This window comes from Poecilia reticulata, chromosome 16 (assembly GCF_904066995.2).
Source record: "Poecilia reticulata chromosome 16, P_reticulata-male-v2, whole genome shotgun sequence".
In the NCBI taxonomy this organism is placed as follows: Eukaryota; Metazoa; Chordata; class Actinopteri; order Cyprinodontiformes; family Poeciliidae; genus Poecilia; species Poecilia reticulata.
Genome location: NC_088845.1, coordinates 3682853 through 3707600, shown reverse-complemented (window position 1 = coordinate 3707600; position 24748 = coordinate 3682853). Strand labels below are relative to the sequence as shown.

Sequence of the window (24748 nt, the reverse complement as noted above, 5' to 3'; positions counted from 1 at the left end):
AATAATTTGCTCACGTTATTATTTTCTGACATTAAAAATAGATTGTGTAAAATATTAGCAAAAACCAAATAAATCTCTAAGGAGGTAAATACTTTTGCACAGCATTATGTTTTGAAAAGTCATTACAGTATTCCACAAAAATGATTTTCGCCTTCATTAAAATTACATCAAAACATCACCATCACATCCGCAGACAGTCACTCTGACTCCGTCAGACTGCTCTTCATGTATTCCACCTGTTAGTCTGGAAAGTATGCATGAATGAAACTAAGTAGTGCAGGTCAACCAACTCCTGCTGCTCACATTTCTGGGCTGGTTTCTTCTTTCCAAGATGGTGGAAACACAGGTCAACATGAACCATTAAGGATCCTACAGGTCAATGAAAAGTTAATTAAAGGGAATTAATTTCCCTTTGGAATTAATAAAGTATTTTTGAATTTGAATTTTCTCTGATTTTTGACCATATTAGAAATGTTAAAGTCAGAAGGTATTGTTTCTCTTTTAGAAAAAAAAATACTGTAATATTTTTATGAAGACTCATCATCTGATGAAACAGCTTCATGTAGATGTTCTTGCTTTCTCTAAGGAATAGTCTTTTACACTTACAGCAGGTGGTGCTGTAATTTGGATCAGCAAAACAAACAAGCCAGGCTCCAAATGAAACATAAGAGACATATGTGGAGGTATTAAATCAAGTCAGCAACAAATTCATCCAGCATAGAAATTGCAGTCAGATATTAGAATTAGCTATAATTATTGGGACTTGATTTGAAAATCGCTAACCAGGTATTAGCTGATACAGCTCAGTTTATATTTGTTTTGAAATAAATGCTGTTGTTTATGATCCTATATTTTCCCCTGAATGGAGAAATGTTTTGTTTTTGAACCCAGATGTATTCCTCATAATAAACTTAAGAGTAAAATTACCTTAAACCTATTAGCCATCCACTAATTCCGCAGGAATGCTCAAGAAATAAACTGTTTGTGCTTATTTAAAGGTAATAAAAAAATAATGTTACCTAATAGCTATCTTTGCCATCAGGTGATATTATTTAATATATACATAGAATTTCCCAAAGAATAAAATTGTTATATTAAATAAAAGTATTATGGTGGCAAATTTGCTGTGATAAAATTTTTTGAAAAATTGAATGTCTCACTGAAGCAAATTTATTCTTTCCCTGTATGTAAACATTTGATGATTTTTAAAAATAATTATTTTAAAACTTTTGTGGCTCCAAACATACTCTAAAGCAGTGAGAACTCCACACCAGCAGGTGGCGGTGCTGCTCTGCGGCCACTGTCTGGATACAAAGTTACGGAAGCTGAGCGGAAACTGGTGGGGAAGCAGCAATGAAGCGCCTTTAAAGAGAGATGATGGGAGAGACGGAAGCTGTGGAGATTGATGATATTTTAGATGACTGGTTCATTGAGTCATTGAAATCGTGAGAAAACTTTTATTCTTTATCAAACGGTCGGTTTTTGTCTGTGTTAGCTGCCAGCGATGGAATGTCTTCTTCTGAATCCCCCAAAACATTTAAAATTTACACACTTGTAAGTTCAGGTGTCTTAAAAAATGTTAACAACTTGTTCTAGGTATCAATTAGACATATATTTAAAATTCGGCTTGCTTATCTTAAACCAACGCGCATCGATGAGTCTACAAGTTTAACTTCAGCTGCTTCACCTCGCATAATTATAACCATATAACTGTTTTCTTCCACTTATACAATTACATAATACAATAATAAGCTTTTATTTGTGTCTTAATACACCCGGAAATAATATAAAATCAAACGTATCAAACAATCATAACGCCACAAAAACAAATATTCTTCTTGAAAAGCATTCCCACTTAAAGTGTAGTTTATATAACTAAACTGCACACAGTAACTACATTTAATCATATATTTTAAATTTACTAATATTTATTGATACTCTTGGAATAAACGGTGGAGTAAATAAAAATTTTGATATTACGGTAATTGTTTTTTATTTTTACATAATTAGTTGAAATTTGTGAAAACAACAATAAAAAATAACTCTTAGAAATGTTTCACAATAAATGAAAAATGATGTGATAAATGCCCTTCTCTATTAAAAATAGCACACCCCGATCAAATGAAAGCTGCTCCAGACTAGAATTACTTCAAAATATATTTATAAAGCGCACATTTGTGCACAGAAAACAGCAGACCAGAACCGACCTGTAGTCTCGTCCTGTGAAGTAATGTCCTGCTGGGTTTCCTGCTTTATTCTAGTCTGTTCTGGTTCCTGCAGATATAAGGATCTTCATGTGTACCAGCTGGAACATCCCACTCAGATCATCGAGTGGACGTCTGGAAAGAGTGAGTGGATTAAAATAATGTGGCAAAAATATTCACTTCTGAACATAAAAAGAGACAGACCATGGAAGAAGTTCACTTTTTATCCTGGTAATGAAACATGACATACAAATACTGTGAGGTGAAATGAAAAGGATATGTATGTCATATGTATGTCACTTTTCAGATTTGTATTTGTAAAAAATGTTTCAGAGAAGTGATCTGCTTTCTTTCACTTCACAATTTTTGTTGGTCTATAAAAAAATTCCCCCCAAAAAACATCCAGTTTATGACTAAAGTGAGAAAATGTTTTTTTTTAATGGTTCAAAGGGTGTGAATATTTCTATAAATCACAGTTTCTCTTCTGTGTTTTAAGCCGTTTGTGTTGCTGGATACAGCTCGGGTAAAAATGAAATCTTGGAGCTCCGCTTGCCGCTGAGACTTTTAGCTGATGAAAAAAAGGTAAAAAAAATAAAAATAAAAAAATAAATAACATGCATGAATGTTCTTTGTTTGATTTTTATAAGCAGTTTTCCAGATATCGGTAAACGTTCGCTTGGTCTGATGTGTTCAGGGTCTCTGTGCAGAGAGGGATTTCAAAGTTGTCCATGGCGGGTTCTCAGAAGGCCCAGTTTGCTGCCTCAGACACATTCCAGGAACCAGGTCGGTTCTGACTCTTTCATCATCATTAAAACGCTGAGCTGAAACTTCTCTCTTCTACCTGCTGATGTTTTAGCTCTGTGACGTGTGACGGTTTCAAAGCTTCTGGGAATTTTCTTTGAGGCAAATGTAAATTGATTAATTCTATGGAAGAAAGTCATAATTAAGTAGAAATCTAATTAAAACAGAAGCAGAGATTTAAACTGAGTACAAAGGCTTTTTGTCAAACAATAGGATAAGCCATTAATTCTTATTTAAGCAGCTTAATGCACAATGTAAAATAACAAATACTCCAAAGGTGGGATAAATACACTTCTACAACCTTCTTTTTATATTTAAAGTGTTTTTAGCTTACTTTTTTATACATTTAGACACATTTCTATAAATTAGAATGTCAGTCAAAAGTTTATTTCAGTAATTCAGTTCAAAGAGTGAAACTTGGATGGATTCTTCACCCGTAGATTGGTTCCAAATCTAGTTCCTCAGTATCCCTGTCATGATAATACATTTTACTGGATGATAATTGTCCCAGAAATTATTGTGAAAAATGATAAAATTGTTCTTTTGGGCCATTTTCATGTAATATAATAATAATGGCATCATAAGCTTGCCCTCACAAAGATGAATAAACTTTAATTTCTAATGAACATTTAAAACTGGATCTAGAAGACATTTTAAATATCCAAAATAAATGAACAAAACAATAATGCAGTCTCTTTAAACAGAATTGTCTTTCAAAAAAGGAACTACTTAAGACGAAAGCACCAGACTGAAGACTTTAGCCAAACAGTCTGTGGTAGAAAGAGAGAAACAAACAAACATGCAGATGGAAATAAACCAGCTCGTTTTAACTGATCAACTGATTTATTTTAAGGTAACCTCTTTGCCATCTAGTTTTTAATAGATTGTGATCACATGATTTAGAAGACTGTCGTTCTGTCAGGTGTGCAGTGACCAATGATGGGCTGACCTCTGACCTGCAGCTGTGGGACCTCGGCGCAGACGACACTGGTGAGTTTTAGTTTAAGTAAAACTCCTCATTGACACAACGTGACTTAAAAATAATCTAACTTCACTATTAGTAGCTTCAGTGCCAAGATGTCGCCAGATAAAGCAGTTTAATTCTTCAAACTGTTGCAGATCATCAGTTAAGAGAGCGCTGCTTTTTACGTTAAAAATTAAACCTTGGTGAATAAATCCCCAGCAGGATTATGGATTTTATTCCAATCATGGGAAATGCAGAATTTTAATAGAAAATGTTACCTACGTCATTTACAGCCCTGAAAGCATGACATTGATGGTGAGTTTCATATTGGAAAATATTCATAAAACGTTTCATGCATTCAGAATTAAAGCTTTTTCTCTTGCTGCTGTGAAAAGATGAAAAATATTCAACACTTTAAATACTCTCTTATGTGCACAAAGTGCCCTTGTTTTTTATGAAGAGAGAAGATCTCTAATTGACACAAAGGTCCACATTTCTTCCTTTAAGATGTTCCTAGTTTTGCATCGGCCTGTTTATGACTTCTATAGTTATGCCGATAGTCCTGCAAACACTAATATTTTATTTTAAGCAAAACTTTTTTCAGAATGAAACTTAATCAGTTTCTTTAAGCCCTTATGGACTAGTGGTTTGAATTAGCATCATAGCTTTCACTGAGAATGCAGCCAAAAAGAAGTTTGAATCCTACAAATGTTGGTTGATGCATCTCTCTCTTTTGTTAAGGTTGCTATGCTTTAATACGAACCTAGTGGTCAAAGTGTGAACTGCATGTGGTTCATGGGAGTGAAAGTGCTAAGATAAACTCAGTAAATAATTTTACCCTTGAGCAATAAAAATAAATTTAGGTTGACTATTGCCTTCTACAATGGATATATCACAAAAGAAAACTTGTAGCCAACATTCTAAACTTTGTTTCTAATTTTGAGTTTGAGGTTCTGTAGATACACAAAGCAACAAAGAAATGAAAATGAGTATTATTAAGAAGCAATGCAAAATGTTGGCATGTTGAAAAAGTAAATTGTGTGCATGAATTTAGATGATCCAAATTTGAATCAATTACTTTAAATTACAAGAACTAATATTAATATTGATTAAATAAATGATTATTTTCATATACCCTAATACAATATTTGTCAGGAAACGAGGGATAATAGCTTCTAGGACAGTAGAAGGAATTTTTCAGTATTTAGCAACAGTAAAATAATAAACATACTGAGATGCAACGTTTCACTCTTTTAGTGCCTAGTGGATCTAATTAGCAATTGGCTAATTAGCAGGTTACACTAACAGTGAGTGCAAGGCCCAAATTTATGATTTCTAAGTAATTTAACATCTGATTGACAGCATTCTGGGTAAATACCAAAACAAACATGCAAGTCTAGCACTAGCAGGACAAATGGCTTCTGGTCTTTTGCCAAAGGCGAGGAATCCTGCAACTACTCAAATCGGACACCACTCCATCTTTGTTTACATTTTTGCTTTCAGTGTTTTCTTCTGAGGTTTTTGTGTCATTCCCTTCAGTAGTTCTTGGTGCAGCGCCCCCACAGGCGAGGAGGTGAACGAGTTGCTGAGAGGGTTTGATTGGTGTGATAGTTCAGAGTGAACGAGAACAGCAGCTGAAACTTTTCGGTTCCCAATCAAACCGAGTCTACTGGACTATCAGAAGTGAAAACACCTTAAAACAATCAATATAATATAAGCAGAACCAAGACAAGCAGGTCCAATTCCTATCCAGTTATATGTAGAATATTATTTATGATTATAATAATAATAATCTGACGCCACTGTCTGCTGACTTCCTGTGCCAGATGTGATCAGGAAAACGGGAAGTCTCCCGGGGACCAGCGTTTCTCAGGCCGGCAGCAGGATCGCAGCGCGACTCTCCTCACCGCCTCAAGTCCTTCATGGAGCTCAGAGCAGCGGCGTCCAGCTGACCCAGCTCAGCACAGGACAGACTCTCTATAGACTCGGTACACCACTGAACCTCCACCTGCAGCTGAAGGTCATGTCAGTTTCAGGGTTTGATGCTCTTATCTTCCAACAGAGGTCGACTCGACAAAACCTCTGAGCTCCTTAAAGTTTATGAGTGAGACGGCGTTCCTCGCCAGCTGCTGTGACGGCACCGTTTACCTCGCAGACACTCGAACGTCCACTCCTCCTCAGGCTTCACCTCCACCCGGGGAATGCGCCCTCTGGTGGACAGACGCCTCTGCAGCGCCGCAGTGTAGAGTCATCATGCTCTCCTCCTCTGGTCAGGCCGTCGTTTCAGACCTCAGGAATCTGGGAGGAGCCCTGTGTCAGGCTCAGCTGGACGTCCAGACGTCGCCAAGGAAACCGGAGGATGTCACGGTGGCATGGGCTCCAGCGTTGGACGGCTGCTTCTCAGTGTCAGGTTGGTTAATGCACACACTGTAACTATTATTTACCAGCTGAATCAGAAAGTTCTGAGTAAAAATACAGTAAATTTCTGCTAATTTTGGCCAAAATGTTTCATTTTTCATGTATTCTCTGATCAGATGCTAGCTTTAGTTTTCACGTTTCCCAGCTTCCTGAGAGAGAAAATACTTTCCTACAAAAGACTAAACATTTGAATTTTAATCTAATGTTGAGTAAGCATTCTTTTTTTCTTTTACCTCTTTGTTACTTTAATTCATTTCTTTCCTTTGAAAAGCAGTTTCAATAACCTAAGATGGATCCTTTATTCACTGAAATTGGTTGAAAAAACCTTCAGATGTAGGCGACTGTTTAATCTAGCAGCATGTCTAATGTCACTGTGACATAAAAAACAAAATTTAATACAGAAGAAAGTTAAATAATTATTCATCATCAAGCATTTTTTTTCTTTTATCAGGACGGATGAGTTTTGGTTTTTCAGCTCGCTGTGACATTTTACTGGTTTTCGAACCTCTTTGAATCCGATTCCTTTAACTTCTCTGTCCCTCCAGGAGGTTGCAATTAAATTGTTAATGTAATCATTTGCAAATTTTCTAGTTATCGCAACTTTTCCACAAGTCTGACCAATTATCGTAATGTTTTCTGGACTACCTTTTTTTCTGATTCGTCACTCCAACTCAGATGATTTTTAACCAATCGCCTCCCTTTAGTTTAACTTCCTGTTTCACGTCTTTTGAAAGGTGAACCTGCATACAAGCAAAAACCATTTTGATATGTTCTATGAAATCAGTCCATGTTAACTTGAATGACCAATATGGAATTATTCTTTTCCATTTTAACAACTCATGATTTTGTCTTTAATAACGGTGTTATTTCAAGAAGGCGCTTGAAAATGTTGTTTGCACTTTAATTATTAACTATGTCAATACCTCTTTTAGAAATTTTATGTGCAGCAACTTTAACTTTTTGGAAGACTATCATGCAACCCTTTGCCACACGATCACGCAAAAGTTTAATAGAATCTGTTTGAGTGCCCCTCATCATTTAAATTACACTGAGCCTCCAGAACATTTCATTGGAGCAGAACCAGATTGGGTCTGATCTCAGGTTCTCGCTCTCCTCTCCAGGTCTCAGTGGACTTGTTCAGATTTACGACACCGCCAGATGGAGGGCGGAGCTGCAGGACGCCTCGCCGCTGTTCCAGCACGCCGGTCATTCGGTTTCCTCGCAGCACGGCGATGGCTCCGCCCCCATCTTCATCACCACCCATGTATGGCATCCCGAGCGGCCGAGGACGCTGCTGTCTGCGGCTTCAGACGGATCCGTCCACGTTTGGGACTGGGTGGATCCACAAACAAACTGAACTTCCAGGAAGTACGGATCCCTGATCTGAAGAAATGTCATTCAGATCAGGAGTGAACGCTGGATTAATTTCTGATGCAGAACACACTGTGTGCATTTCAGTCCAACCTATTTCCTCTGTGTGATGAGTTCATATAAATGGAAAATGCGATCAGAGCTGCTTTTGTAAATTAAAGGTAGATTGAAACGACAGCTGTTTGTGGTAACTCATTTGAATCCAGACTGAGGTATGATGGGATGTTTATCCTGCCGCTTTTATTTCCCGGATGAAATGTTTCCACCCATAAAGGTTTAGATTAGCTTTCAGAAAGTGCTCTGCATTTTTTCAGTACATAAACTAGATCATCATCTCCCAGATCTTCTACCCTAAATCTCATTAAAATCACATTTATCTCCCATCCATCCATCCATCAATCCATCCATTTTCTAACCCCCTTGTCCATCAGTGGGGTCAGGAGGGTTGCTGGTGCCTATCTCCAGCTAACGTTCCGGGTGAGAGGCGGGGTCACCTGGACAGGTCGCCAGTCTGTCGCAGGGCAACACAGAGACACACAGGACACACAACCATGCACACACACACTCACACCTAAGGACAATTTGGAGAGGCCAATTAACCTGACAGTCATGTTTTTGGACTGTGGGAGGAAACCGGAGTACCCGGAGAAAACCCACGCATGCACAGGGAGAACATGCAAACTCCATGCAGAAAGACCGGGGCGGGAATCGAACCCAGAACGTTCTTGCTGCAAGGCAACAGCTCTACCAACTGCACCACTGTGCAGCCCAAATTAAGTCAATTTATGCTATTAAAAGTAATTTTATTCCTGAAGACTGAGGCTTCCAGATACATTTATTTTTTTATTTTTACAGAAACTTAACAGCATAACCACTCAGGATCTGGGCAGAACTCTTCTTTCACCAAACTTTCAATGAATGTCTTTTTAAATCGTTCTGTATGCCTTTAGATACGAGTTTTGCTTTTCAGTTGATGTTGGCATAAATGTTAGATGAGGAATTCAAGTTTGAAGAATTTGAACTTTGTTTTGTGCTTCCTGATCATGTTCCTGTCCTCAGCGGCTGATAGATCACTCACCTCTGCAGGTCAAAGTGAGGTCGATCAGATCATACGCTGCAGACTGAGGAGCAGCAGAGCACCTGCAAATGTAGAAGTAAAAAAATCAGATAAATAATAAAGATGCTTTCCCTGGTTTACTATTTTTTTTAGTTTCTGCTCTTATATTCCATTTTAATAACAAACTGAACCATAGAAACTGCCTTCATAGATTGAAAGTTTTAATCAATATATTAGACGCACTACGTGTATGATTATTTAACGTCAAAATGTATTTTTGAAATAAAAAATTTTGCACTGTATTTTATAGAAGGTAAGAGCATAATTTTAAAAAATTTCCACGTAAAGTTGGCCTGCTTTTACTAACTTTTTACTTATTAGCCCATTCATTGAATGCATCCAAGGCCGTCTCTTTCAAATATATTTTTCTTTTCATGGTTTACTGAATAGTGTTGGGATTAAATATGCAGAATATTATCTTAGCATTTTCATTTATCTTCTCATACTTTCTGCAAAGCTCAACGTTTCCCATATTTATCTGTTGGCTGCAATTTAGTCCCAGGGTAAAATCTGCAAGTTTACAGAGGTTAATGTGTGAATTTTGACTCATCGGTGGAAATCAAATGTATAATTCAGGAACATTGATTATGTTGATGAGAAAAGGGGAAATTCTGCCTCTACATCTATTGGGGATGAAACAAAAACATTGTATTGTAAATATAACAAATAATTACATAGAGAGAAAATAAACTAAAAGTTAAGTGTTAACCTATTTCTTTATAGTTTTTTATAATGCAGGACTTAGTTTAAAATTTCAAGATGCTTTAAATTTAATAGCAAACATCAGTGGAAAAATAGATTCAGAAGAAAGGCTGCTTTTAGTCCCCTCTGTGTCGACACCACCACTGATTTAGATGCCAAACTTTTCAAAGCTGCTTCTGAGACACTTTGTATGCTGACAGAAACTCCCACAGAGACTCGCATAGTAAAAACAATACCGACCGCACAGTCACAGCCAGGAGAAATGGAAAACAAGCTGGACATCCGCAGACTCTTCACACTCTAACAGGCTACAACAAGACGAATGTACGTTTCCACCGCATTGCTGCCCACAGCTCCGGGGGAACTTAATTTTACACTTTACTGCCTCCTTTTCTCACCTCGTGTGTCTTCAGACTCACCTCCAGCTCTAATGTCGCCACATAATGACAACAGCTCCGCTTGGGAGCAAACTCCTGCACCTCGGTGACTTTTACCGCCCACCAGAGCTGAGCACATTTCATTCACGTAAAACACAAAAACACTTTCCTCTGGTCCTACAAAACGATGACAGTTTAAACTCAAAGAATGAGAAACAGACACTTGTCAAATCACAGCTTTTATTAACATTTAGCTTCTTCTTAAATCAGTCTAGGTTTTTTTTCCCCCACCAAACCTTTTGAACTGATTTCTAAGTAGTTATAGGTACAATGTCTTGCTCCAAGACAAAATGAGCAGCTGAGCAATTTGACCTGACCTTCCCACTGGAAGAAGACCGCTCTACTAAGCGTCAGCGCTAACTGTGTCTGGGTAGCCTTAAAACTGACCCCTGTGCAACCTCTGATTTGCCTCCAAATGAATGACTCATTTTTAAAACCAAGTGCTAGAGGCGTAAATGAGTGAAAATTTGCAAACTCACAGCCGGCCTGGCACTTTCCTTCACATCATGTTGGGACCTGACCTGGTAACACAAACCACCATTAAAGAGACAAACTCATTTTCCATTTAAAATATAGTTTCAGTCGCTGCGTTTCCATTACAAATGTGCGCAAAACATTGTCGATATTCTGCTAATGTAGAAAAAAAACACAATTTCGCACTTGTGGAGTTTCCATTAAATAATAAATGAAATAAAAATCACATGTAAACAAGCTTGTTCACACAATAAGTCATTATGGCAGGGACAGATGTAAACATAGTTGTTTCTTTGCAGAAGAACTACGGATTTAACGATTTGGGATGAGACACAACATTTATGAACTGTGAGAAAGTCCCTTGCTCAAACTTCTGGTGGAGCCAGCTACACACTGTCCAAAAAAAGACACCATCTTACTTCCTGTTGTCTTCTTCGTCGTTTTCACCAGTAGTAACATCCGGCTGCTAATCACGACTCGTGCGATGCGCAAAAAAATGTTTCCATTGCAGTTTTGAAAAATACACCTATTTGATATGACCAGAAAATCCCTTCATCCAAACGCAAAAACTTTTTATCAAAAAAATTGGAAGTTAATCCTTCCACCATCAGGAAACAACTAAAAAGTCATATAATTTCTGGTAGGAGCTTTGCTGCAGTGCTTAGAGGGAGAAGTGAGCGGACAGCAGGGACTATAATTACACTGACTGACGGAACAGCGAGCCGCGCCACTGAACTCTCCCGTGGCCCGACGATGAGACGGCTATTATAAACAGATCTTCGCTAAATGGTCGTAATGACTCAGCTCGCTTCTCTGAACTGTGAGGCGTCCAGATCGACGCTCTGCAGCTCCACGGTGTCTGCCTGTGAACACGGGTTTGAATGGAAATGTGCCTTCATTCAGGAGGACACTTAAGGTTTCCAAAATGACTGACAACCGCACATTTTTCTTTTTACTATATTTTACTATATTTATGCAAATCGCATCATTTTTCAACATTTTCTAAATCAGTTTAGCAATTTACAAGATGGTGTCAGTGTGTTTTTATTCAAATGAAAACTGGAGATAAGCTGTTTTCATTTAGAAAAGCTATTGCAAGCGCCACTTAAAACTTTTTCTCATATGAACAAAGTATACTATTTGGTTATTTGGAAAAAAAAATTGTAATGAGACATGGCTTAATGGTTGGGTTTAGATGACAGTAAAAAGTTTGATTAAATGGACAAAAAATCTTTTTTTTTACAATTTTTTTGCTGAGTTACACAAAAAAATATATATTTTAATTAAAATGTTAACATTACTGTCGACAAAAGACTGGGTCATTCACCATTGCTGGTTCTAGGTGAAGAGTAGAGTGACCTCAAAACAAAGTGCCTGAAAAAACTGAATAATTATCATAACATTTCTCACCATAGATCAAAAGGAGGACATTTTTTATTCAAACAGCTGAAAGGACAGATTTAATGAGACATTATTCTGAATGTAAAAAATAACATTTCAACAATAATAATAAATCAGGAGCTGATGCAGAAGGTCAGATGAAATTTCTTCACCTTTCATTTTGCATGAAAATCTGTCCTTGTTGGTTTTTCACCATCTTAAAGCTGCATTACTAAGCTCTCCACAAACCAGCCATGTTTATAACATGACATTTCAACCATCTGTTCGTGTTTCAGTTAGAAACACTTCAAAAACCTCAGCAGTTTGGTCACAGTTAGGGAGAAATAAAAAAAGCAACTGAGTTTACTAACTAAGGATGTCCTGATTGGACATTTTTTATCCCGATCCGAGTTATTTAAGAACAAGCAAAGAGAGAACTAGTCAAACTGTTCATTAATATCAGTGCAATGCAACCAAATCAATCACTGTTTTTGCTGATATGTGTACAGTAAATGACTAGAAGGTGCAGCAGAGTAAAAATAATGCATGTATTTTTACTTTGTTTTGATGTAACTGCACTCTAAAAAGTGTATTTGGGCTGCAGTTCATCTTATGGACTTATTTACATTAATTTCACTTAATTCTTTTGCTTTTGCTATGACAACTTACTTTTTTGTGTTCATTTAACTCAAAACTTACAAATCCTTAACCCAAAGGAACTTTTCACTTTGACTTTACTTAAAACAATTGAGTTCAATGCCAGTTTCGTATCCTATGTCTAAACAACTCAATTTATTATGATCATCCAACTCAATTTGCTAAGTTTTTATAACTTAATTCATAAGGGGGGTTAACATGACAAATTTAAGTCACTCTTACTCAAATCATTTATTTTGTTCTAATAAACATTTAAAATCTCTTTGACTTAATTCTACAGAAAGTCAACTCAAACTTTTAAGTAGTTCCAAACTAAATTTTAATACTATTTTTACAGTGTCATCTAAATACACAAATCTTTTCCTTAAATGACCTTTTTACTTTGACTTTACTTGAAATAATTAAGTTCAATACCATATTTGATTCCCTGGTAAGCGACTGTGGCTCTGTGGGTAAAGTCATTGTCTTGTGATCGCAAGGCTGTAGGTTCGATTCCGGCTTCTTCCTGCCACATGTCAAAAACATATTGATTTATGAATAAGATGATGAATTTTAAGTAAATAAATTAACTATAAAGGATAATCGAACTGCAGGAAGTAAGTAAATAATGAAGTTTTGTAACATGACAGGTTTTCTCAGATCAACTGTATATTTACTGGAATTAAACTACACATGTAATTAGGTGATGTATGAAGGAAATAACTGCATTTATTCAAGAATATAATTTTCTGATTTTTAATTACAACAAGGGCAAGGATCATATCCCCTACTCCAACATCTGTCTGCTTTCTAACCACACAGAAAGACAGAGATTTAAAGAGGAGCAGCAAAAGCAAATGAGGTGGATTAGCAGTTATTGCCAACAACTGATGGTGTCATTAAGGACAAATATCCTCTCTGCTGTTTGGAAACAAATCTGTTAGCATGTTATTATGGCCAATGGACGGCCATAAAACAAGAGTCTTCAGTCAGAAGCCTCCTCAGATTCCTTGCAAAGCTGACTGCTACTGCAGATCCTCCTAGTCTACAAGACGACTCACCGAAGATTCTTGGATGATGTGAGTTACAACATTTATCTTCTCATCAGGATAAATAAAGTATTTGTGAACTGAATTGAATAATAAATTAAAAGTCATTGGCTTCTCAGCATGGCGGCTGTGATGCTACAGCACACTAATAAAATGTTTTTAATTTTTAAAATATTAAAGAAATAAACGCAGCTAAAATCACATTTGTTTTGTATTTCTCGTTAGCTTAGATTATGATCCAATTCCTGAGTGTTTCCTAATCATGCAGAGCGATTCATCTACAACTGAACAAAGTTTTACTGAACCCAAAACATTTGAACAAGAATGGCTTTAGAGACAAATCAGCTAAATTACTGTAAAGTGCATGAAAGCCCAAACAGACCTGATGGAGACAAAAGTAACAATTTGATGGAGCCAAATAAACTGGAAGGACAAAATATTTTGTTCCTTAAGAAAAAAAAAAGCCTGAGCCACTCTGCTTTCAAGGCTACAGAAAGTACCTAAACACACACACGCGCACACTCACACGCACGCGCGCACACACACACACACACACACACACACACACACACACACACACACACACACACACACACACACACACACACACACACACACACACACACACACGCAGGCATAGGTTTGAGCCAGAATGTGTCCAGCTTGGTGCTGAATGAGCTCCTGATTGGGCTCCGTTATGACGAGTATGGAGCGGATAGTTCTGCTCCACGGGTAATAATAACCGGTCCCCAAACAGCTTTGACATAAATAGTCATTTCAGTTTTGCGCCATGGAAACGTCTCATTGTTTGCCGATTCGGCTTGCAGGGATTCTCTTTCCTTCACAGGAACTACATCTTTTGGATTTCCTGGTTTCTGGAAAAGTTTCAGATCCCTTCGCAGATGTTGTTCAGGTCTGGAGAATCGTTTAAAACACTTTGGGACCTTCATGTGCTTCCTTAGCTGCTCCTTTGTTGCTTTGTTTGGGCCAATACTGACAGGACTCATCCTTAGTTTCTTGGGCACATGACCAGTTCTCTAATTATTTTATAAAATAGATTTTATTCCAGCCAAAATAACTGGGCTCATTTTGGTTCATTTTTGTTAGCAAATGTAAAAGTCTTCCATTGTAACAAATTCTTCTGCACTAAAGAGAAAATGACTTTCCAGAAGAGTGGCATCATATTTCACAAGAGTTTGAACTGAAATTGTTATTAAACCGCTGAAAAAAGACAAGTTTTTATTATTTGATGTTTATATTAGGAAATATATGGATGTTCTGTATTTTTGATACTTCAGTGAAATTAAAAGTTATACAGCTTGTTTTCACAGGGTTTCAGAAAGTCACAGCTGATGAAACCCAACAACTGGTTGGGTGTGAATGAAGCAGAACCGAGTAAAGTTCTACTTTACGGAGTATTTTTTTTTAAATTATAACAGTAGTAGACAGAAGCAGATTCATATTCTGGATGGACAAAATAAACATGAAACTGTTTAATTTCTGCCGACTCTGGCCTGATTCATGAAGGCAGCTGCTGGTTAAACGCTGGGAAGTTATTTCATGCTTGTAAATTAAACTTTTAATTGATAAGTGAGATTTAGTTGTATCTTTTAAAATGTAAATGGTCAACAGTTTCACTCTGAACTGAACACAGAAAGATTTTAATTGCAATCTGCAGAAAATAATCTTCACAGCAGCCAATGGAACAATCTGTAGGTTAAGAAACAGAAGAGCTGCTCAGACACACTGTGAAGGATTGCTTTGTCACAATTATTGGGCGCCATTTTTAAAGTTACAGTCAAAACTAACAGCAATTATTTGTGTTATTTCGACTGTCACGGAAACAATGGGGGTAATTTTTGGGTAACACTTTAAGTTGAAGGGGTGTGAATAAGACTGACATGACACTAAACATGACACAACATCTGTCATGAGCATAAATAAGTCTTTATGAATATTTATGACAGTTGTCATAAAGTGTCATTCGGTAATAATGACACTTTTAATGCAAAGTTGCTCTAAAGGCTGCATTAAAAGTCCATTAAAAATGCCAACTTTGCATGATTTTGATAAATTATGATAAATTAATGCAAAGTTGGCATTTTTAATGGACTTTTAATGCAGCCTTTAGAGCAACTTTGCATTAAAAGTGTCATTATTTACCGAATGATATTTTATGACAACTGTCAAACATTCATAAAGACTTCTTTATGGTCATGTCATGTTTATGACAGTGTCATAAACACCGTCATAAACAGTGTTTATGATTGACAGTGTTTATGATTGACACAGTTTATGACACTGTCATAAACAGTGTTTATACAGTGTTTAAACAGTGTCATAGTGTTTATGACACTAAATATTAGTGTCATAAACACTATGACAGTGTTTTTGACACTAAATATTAGTGTGATAAACACTATGACACTATGACAGTGTTTATGACACTGTCATAGTGTTTATGACACTAAATATTAGTGTCATAAACACTATGACAGTGTCAAACACTGTCATAAACTGTCATAAACACTATGACACTGTTTATGACAGTGTCATAGTGTTTATGACACTAAATATTAGTGTCATAATAGTGTCATAGTGTTTATTACACTAAATATTAGTGTCATAATATTCAATTAGCAAGCTAAATATTTACTTTACCAACAAAGTATTTAGCTTCAAACTAAATATCTAGTTTGGAGGTAAATACTCCAAACTGAACTAAATATTTAGCTCAGTATTCAGCTTTGCTCCAGGCTCATTATTTAGCTCAATGCCAAATATATATCTTGGTCACTAAATATTAAGCTTGCTAAATAAATATTTAGCTTTATGCTAAATTTATTTTGTAAACTAAACATGTATGTATCCGGGCGAGGGAACACTGTTTCCAATGGTGGTACTCATCATAAGGGGTCTTTGGGCTGCACTTGGTCTGGTTCCTCACCTAGAACCTGCATTGGTGACCCAACCAGAGGCATGAAGCCCTGCAGCTCCTAGGATCACTGGGACACTCAAACCCCTCCACCACGATAAGGTGGCAGCCTATGGAAGGGATGTGTATGTGTGTGTGCATGTGTATGTGTGTATATGTGTGCATGTGTGTATGCATTTATGTATGTATATGTGTGTATATTAAGTAACTTATGTATTATTTAAGAATAAGAAAGAATGAGAGAAAGATTAAGAAAGAGTTGTATTTTTTTAAAGGTTTTGTTGGCTCTAGTGGCCAACAAAAGCACTGGAGCTCTACAGGAAAGAGGGAAGACATGCAGCAAATTTCACCAGGCCGGGAATCGAACCTGCGACCACCGCCACAAGGACCAAGGCCTCAATACGTGGGTTGTGCCCCTGACCACCACAGAGTTGTATTTTTTTAACCATGAGGAAACATGTGGTGGTCAGTTCTTTCATTCTCTAGGGGCCTTTAATTAACTCTAATTGATTTGGAGGAGAGACATGCAGCATTTTGCCCAAGACTTGGAATTGAACCCAGGATAACCGTGTTGCTCTACAGCCCAGATGTTTTCGTTCTTCTCTTTCATACCAGTAGACAACACATAAGCTCAACAACACACAGGCTCATACTCACAGCAATGTATTCATTTAAGAACTGATTTTCCTCCACTAACATTAATAATTTCTTATTAAGTTTCACAGATTGCTCTTATTTTTTACCTTTTCTACTCAGTTTTTCATGTTAAATTGCACTTTTTTTGTTAAATTTGTTAAGCTATCTCGAATAAACTTATCTAAATAAAGACTAACAGAAAGATCAAACAGTTCCTTTCATTTTTGATAAAACCTGTTTTTTTATAACAAACAAACCAGATAGAACAAGTTTTTACTCCTTCAGGGTCCGGAGTATTAAGCTATGATTACAATTATCATCTAATATTATGTACAGATGTAATTCTAACCTTAATTTAACACCCGGGACCCTGAAGAAGTAAAAACTTGTTTAATCAGCTTTTTTATGTTTGGTATAAAAAACAAACACAGGATTTATCAAAGAAAATAAATGATAAATGGACTGAACTTATGTAGAGCCTTGCTAATCATTTTGACCACTCAAAGCACTTCACACTGCAGTCACATTCACCCACACACACATTTACACCGATAAGCAGATCGGTGGGCAACTAGGGGCAAAGAGCCCAGGGGGCCTGGACATGTGGCAGGAGGAAGCTGAACTCGAACTTACAAACTTCTAATCACAAGACGACCACTCTGTCCACAGCCACAGTCCCCCTGAAAAAAACAAAAAAAGCCACTGCATGATCTTTTTGTCAACCTTTTTTTAAATTCCAGATTTAAACGCAGCACAATGAGCTACATTTCACCACAAAAAGTGCAAGTGCAACATAAAAGTGAGTAGAGAAGGTAAAATAAAGGACAAACCATAAATTACAAGACAGTGAGAAAATAAACAGAAATCATTACAATTACAAGAAGAATTGTAATTCTTAAATGAATAGGTTGCTGTAAATATTGAGCTGTGTGTTGTTGAGGCTCTGCACCACTGAAACAGGGCTGATGCAGAGGAAGCAGGTTGGGGAGGAATAGTCTTAGACGTAGTGCTGATGCCACATGACTCTTGGGTGATTTTAAACCAATTTTTGCAGTTTCTTAAACTCTTTTGGGGGCAATTTACATTGACCAATTGACCTAACCTACATGTTTTAGGGGATGTGGGGGGAAACCAGAGTCCCTGGAGAAAACCCACGCAGGTACGGGGAGAACATGCAAACTCCACACAGCAAAGACGGGACACGTCCTCTCTGTGCAGCTGCAGTGCTAGCCACTGCACCTCCGTGCTGCCCACTTTTTTTTATATTTCAAATTCATCTTAAAGTTTGAATTTTTTTTAAATTGGGTTAGGAGGGGATCTTTTTTTTAGTTGGCAGGATGGTAAAAGCTTCCTTTTAGTTCATTCTTTTCTCCCTTTTTTTGATTTCTTCAAACGCATAAAGTTTCGTATCCTTTTCCAAACTGAAAGCTTTGTTTTTTTACTTTTACCATCCTGCATGCTGTTGAAATTCTCCGGGATGGTTCCTCCAGCAACGTCTATAATTTCTTCTGAGAAATCCTCAGAAGAAGCCAACCTGACTTCAACATGGTCAGGTTGGCTCTCTTCCTCCTTCTCTTGAAAAACATCTGTTTCATACTTCTGGCTGGCTTCTTTTTCATGCTCTAACTCTTTCTCAAATGTTTCCACATTGGCTGTAAGACTAGAAACATCTGTTTCATTGAGCTCTGCGTATGAATGTTTTACTTGGTCCAGCTCTGCCTGCAAATTGCTTTCGCTGCTTTGCAGAAAATTTAACTCTTCTGTCATTGATTCATATTTGAAGTCTTGCTTTTCTATGAGTTGGTCGATTTGCTCCAGGTCTTTTGTTGCTCTGTCTGAGCTGGCCTTTCTTTCATGCTCCAGCTCTTTCTCAAATATTTCGACTTGTGCTTTAAGAGCGGAAACATCTGTTTTGTACTTCTCATCAAGTTCTTCATATGAATGTTTCATTTGGTCCAACTCCGCCTGTAAATTGTTTTCGCTCATTTGCAGAAAATTGAACTCTTTAGTCATGGATTCATATATGAAGTCTTGCTCTTCTATGAGTTTGTCGATTTGCTCCCGGTCTTTTGTTGCTCTGTCTGAATTTGCTTCTCTTTCAAGCTCCAGCTGTTTCTCAAATGTTTCGACTTGTGCTTTAAGAGCGGAAACATCTGTTTTGTACTTCTCATCAAGTTCTTCATATGAATGTTTCATTTGGTCCAACTCCGCCTGTAAATTGTTTTCGCTCATTTGCAGAAAATTGAACTCTTTAGTCATGGATTCATATATGAAGTCTTGCTCTTCTATGAGTTTGTCGATTTGCTCCCGGTCTTTCGTTGCTCTGTCTGAATTTGTTTCTCTTTCAAGCTCCAGCTGTTTCTCAAATGTTTCGACTTCGGCTTTAAGACTAGAAAGATCTCGTTCATACTTTTGGTTCAGTTCTTCGTATGAACGTTTTACCTGGTCATATTCCGCCTGTAAACTGTTTTTGTTGGATTCATAGGTGGAGCAAAGCTCCTGGTGGGAAGACTGAAGTTTGTCCAATTCTTCTTGAAGGGTTTTGTTTTTGTCTTTCTCAGCCTGGATTTCGGATGTAAATGCTTCCTGGCTGAGGAGGTGGGCCGTCTTTAACTCTACAAAATCTACTTGGAGCTGCTTCTTATTCTTAAATCGTGTATCGTTATGCACCTTCGAAGCAAGGATCGCAGCATTAGCAACTGCTGGATCACTAAGCTTTTCCATCATCTCGAGTTCCCTCTTTGTCTCTTTACCCTTGTTAATAAAAACTTCTTTGAGAGCTTTCTGCCTTTTTAACTGGTGTTTCGTTTCTTCCAGCTCTGCTTCCAGCTGGGCCAGTCGTTGGTGATCTTCAAACCTCTGGGCTCTCTCCATCTCTAAAAGAGAGCGCAGCCTTTGGATTTCCTCGTGCAAAACACTCGGGTGCACAGGAGGAAACCCGCCTTGGACATTCCGATGGACCCCCGTCTCACCTGGGGTCCCATCATCCCATTGTGGCTTCTCTGGTTTTGATAAGACATTGTCCTCAATATCTTCCTAAATTACCTGAACGGTTGATCCTAAAAGGCTTTGCGTATGTCTGCACTAGTCAGCGATATAGCAATGAAAAATATGCAGAGTTCTGTTCAATATATATAGTTTATGACATCACACACAGAGGGCCTCGCTAGTGACATCACAGAATCTTCTTTTGCTGGTGGTGTTACATCATCCCACCAGCAAATAGCATCTTTTTATTCTTGTTTATATTCAAAATAGTCTGATTCACTTGTTTTTTTCTTTCCTATATATGATAATTTCTTTTGAACTTTTTTCAGTATCTATACATAAGAAAGTTAATTTTGCTTGTTTAGTCAAACATTTATTTTCTTATTCTTGTGTCAGCAAACATTGGAACATTGATGTGAGAACAGGTAACATTTTGCTAAGTTAATGCCATGAAGTAACAAACAAAACAAATTGTGGGCAGAGCACAAATAAAGTTGTAAGCTTTACCTATGAGAAAACCAGGGATCTCTAACCCATCCCACCATGCTGGACCACCACAAACACAATGTGTTCAACTGTAAATGTCAAGGCTAGGTCATTTTCAGATCTATGCAAATGCATGATTTTTGTTTGTCATTGTAACAGGGAGGATCTAAATATGAGGATGGTAGATGAAGTTGATCTTGACAAGCAAAGGTCAACTGATTTAAAGGTTACACAGACTGACCAGCTGGTGGCGGTAGTGTACCAACTTGCTGTTTGAGAAGAAAAGACTATGGTGAAGAAGAAGACCCAGATTTATGTTGTAACTTTTAAACACCATCGTATGCCTAAGCATACAGCCAGGATTAAAAATGGCCCAGTCAAATCCCATACCTAAATCAGATGAACAGTTATGTCAGGAGAGCTCACAATGACTTCCCATCCAATCTGACTGAGCTTCAGCTTTTTGCAAAGAAAAACTGACAAAACCGTCAACCGTTATTTATTTGTGTTTGTATAGTTAAATAAATATGTATTGATATTACTAAATAATTTATTAAATAAATTATGAACGGCTGTGTGCTTTGTAATATGCTCTGCATACATCGAATCAGAATATTCCATTCCTATTCTACTGTTATAGCCACTAAGCATATTTACATATGCTGAACTATGTACTACTTAAATAATAACATACTTAAATAATTCAATTGTTTATAAATGTAGCTTTGATAGATGTTTGAATATGGTTTCCGGTAACAAAAAGGCGTGTTATGATCGATTAAATGCACTGATACATCATTTTGCCCTCTAAACACATGTGGAGTGGTGGACCCCTCCAAGATGGCCGCCCTAAATCTCGTCAGCGACAATAGGCGAGAGCGGTCCATGAGGCTCTATTCTTATATTATGTCTATGCGTTAGATGCTCAACTGTGTCTCATCTTTTCTACATCACAGGTCAGTAAAATGTATTTTGAAATATATATCTTGTATTTTGATATATAGGATATATTGGTATCAGTGACGTGCGGTGAGGTTCATTGCTGGTGAGGCACTGACTTATGACGTAGACACCATCCATGTTATTGGACCTACGGAAATTTCGCGCATGCACACAACGTTGTGTGTGTGTGTGTGTGTGTGTGTGTGTGTGCATGCGTTGACACGTAAAAGACGTGTCATCCATGGCCGCGTTAACTCAGTGAAACTTAGAAATTTAGGTATTAATTTCGTGCTATGATCCACAGCAAAGTGATCTGTATTCGCCAAGCAAAGCAGACTCGTTGCCATAGCAACTGGCATCAATGCCACTTCATGCTTTAGGATTTAACACCAAAAAACATTCAAGAATTTTGCACACAGAACAGAACATTTAGTTTGTTGTTATAGTACGTTCATTTAGCCTAAGCCTAAGGCTTAATGTTTTATTAATAAATAATTGCTGTGGTAGATTAGCTACCGCTTCTACTTTACTAAATTATTTAAACATTAACTGTAGCCCACAAAACGCAGATTTAATTAAAAAACTAAACATACCTTTACGTATCCATGAAATCCATACACCGCTAATTCTGCACAAAAATATCCGTTCATCCAAAGCCAAGTCTATCCTCGGCATGTCTTTTCTACTCCGTTTGAGAATCATCAAACTGTCTTGAAGTAAAACTTTCAGCTCCGGTGTTGGTCTTCCTTTAGTTATTATCTCCTGCTTCAATTGAAAATCCACTTTAGAAAACTGTTTAAGTGTAGAAATGTAGTATTTCGTGTTGACGTCGGAAGACAGAAGAAAACAAATATATTGCTGTACTTATTTACTGTGTGGCTAGCTCCATGGCTAGCTCGCTGTCTCTTACTCTGCAGTTGTGCAGTCACAATATCTGGGATCATGAGCGCCCCCAGCGGTGAGGCAAGAGAATTGCCTGCCTCACCTCGAGTCTGTTCTCTGCCGTTTCTTATCGCGCCTCCGCACACAAAACACAATACACACACAGTTAGTGACAAAAAACACTGTACATCATATACATAAGCAAAATTATGGAAAATCAGTCCATATATTAAATGTTTCTTAGCCATTTTATTGCCGGCGGGTACTCCGGTTTCCTCCCGTAGTCCAAAAAACATGACTGTCAGGTTAATTGGTCTCTCCAAATTGCCCCTAGGTGTGAGTGTGTGTGTTCATGGTTGTGTGTCCTGTGTGTCTCTGTGTTGCCCTGCGACACACTGGCGACCTGTCCAGGGTGACCCCGCCTCTCGCCCGAAACGTTAGCTGGAGAGGCACCAGCAACCCTCCTGACCCCACTGAGGGACAAGGGTGTAAAGAAAATGGATGGATGGATGGATGGATGGATGGATGTTATTTTTCCATGATGTCTGCCTCACCTGCCTCCCCTGACTGCACGTCACTGATTGGTATCCTTTGCGAGTTGAAGTGATTTTTGAATTGAGTGTCAACTCGTGAGTCACGTTATTCAGTTTTTGATTTGCATTGTTTATAAAACGGGGCATATTTCTGGAGGCTAATGCTAATGCTGGCGGACTTTGTGAGCTAGCTGAGAAACAGCTGACGGACTACTGAATTCACTTTGAATTTATTGTATTTTACACATTTTGAAGATGTGTTGATTAATGAATTTCGCAGATTTGTAATAAATCGTTGGCCATAGCAGTCCTGCGTGTTATTTTACATACTCCAAACAGAGTGACCTAATAGTTTGGAGTTTCAGGAAAATTACGTTATTATTGTTGTGGATAGGTGTAGCACGGGATCACGTGGTGTTATTAGTGATTGTAGATCACCTGTTGCTCAGCTGGTGACTTCAGTGAGTGGGTGATAGGGGAGGTCTACTTTTTTGCTGACCGCTATGTTTTGTTTTTGATCACTGTTTAATCCTATGGATCCGTTTTTATGCTGGTTTTGAACACTGTTTGCATTTTTGGATATTGACAATAAAATCATTGCAACTGCAGCTTGGATTTACGTTTTGATCAGCTGGCGCGTCAACAACCACTTCCCTACTCAGCCGCTCAGCGACTTTTGTTTGGCAGTCGCCAACATCACCTGTGGAAATGTTGCAAAGACAAAGCTGCTCAGCAGTGATGAGGGTTGATTTTTTTCCATCCATTTTCTTTATACCCTTGTCCCTGGTGGGGTCAGGAGGGTTGCTGGTGCCAGCTAATGTTCCGGGCGAGAGGCAGGGTCGCCCTGGACAGGTTGCCAGTCTGTCGCAGGGCAACACAGAGACACACAGGGACAATTTAGACAGACCAGTTAACCTGACAGTCATGCTTTTGGACTGTGGGAGGAAACTGGAGTACCCAGAAAAAAACCCACGCATGCAGAGGGTGAACATGCAAACTCCATGCAGAAAGACCAGGGCTGGGAATCAAACCCAGAACCTTCTTGCTGCAAGGCAGTAGCTCTACCAACTGTGCCACTGTGCAGCCCTGGGCTGATATCCTGTGAGCACAAATGCATTTCCTCTGATTACTGAGGAGAGTATGAGTAATTCTTAAACTGTATTTATCAAAATGTAGATAAAACAGATAAGTTGTTTTTAAGATGATACTCTGTTTCCATTTTCCATTATGTTCTGAGAAATTTATTTTTCTTAACTAAAACACTCTTTGAAGTTAAAGAACAAATATTATCCATGTAACAGAAATCACAGAGGGACAAAAGCCTCTCATTGTGGAGGCATCTCCACTAAAGTGGAACTGTGTCCATAATTACCATCATTACATTTGGAGGAAAAATGGGGATGCCTCTACCATAATAACTGTGACGTATGGAGGTGGCAGCATCATTCTGTGGACATGTTTTGCTGCAGGAGGAACTGGTGCACTTAAAAAATGGATGGCATCTTCCAGAATTTAACAAGTTGTTTTATTTTCATATGAGGAGTTTTTTCATCAAAAACCTAAAATAGCTAAATAAAACATTTTCTCCACTTTCAGCAATATATTGATAAGAAATTATTGATTTACAGTTATCCAACTCATTTCCAGAATTTATCATCAGCTAGATTTTGGGATCACAATCCATAACATTTAGCTCAAAATCAACCTCAAATTAGATCAAATTAGATGAACGAAAAAGCTGCAAAGCTGATAATGAACTGAGGAATTCAGGTTAGTTGATTCCAAATAATAAT

At 37.7% G+C, this 24748-nt stretch overlaps 1 protein-coding gene and 1 long non-coding RNA gene across 2 annotated transcripts in view; one reads left to right on the top strand and one right to left on the bottom strand.

Annotated features, from left to right (window-relative positions):
* The first annotated feature begins 1285 nt into the window (after positions 1-1285).
* wdr73 (WD repeat domain 73) lies at positions 1286-7933 on the top strand. Its single transcript, XM_008430801.3, has 8 exons — positions 1286-1445; positions 2281-2348; positions 2701-2786; positions 2899-2987; positions 3928-3995; positions 5796-5957; positions 6032-6379; positions 7509-7933. The coding sequence occupies exons 1-8, from the start codon at positions 1375-1377 to the stop codon at positions 7742-7744; spliced, it is 1128 nt and encodes a 375-aa protein (XP_008429023.2). The 5' UTR covers positions 1286-1374; the 3' UTR covers positions 7745-7933.
* Positions 7934-8793: 860 nt separating this feature from the next.
* LOC145555264 (uncharacterized) overlaps positions 8794-24748 on the bottom strand; it is a 68612-nt gene continuing 52657 nt past the window's right edge. Inside the window, exon 4 of the long non-coding RNA XR_014091367.1 lies at positions 8794-8898. This is a non-coding gene — a long non-coding RNA (uncharacterized LOC145555264). The remainder of the gene's footprint in view (positions 8899-24748) is intronic.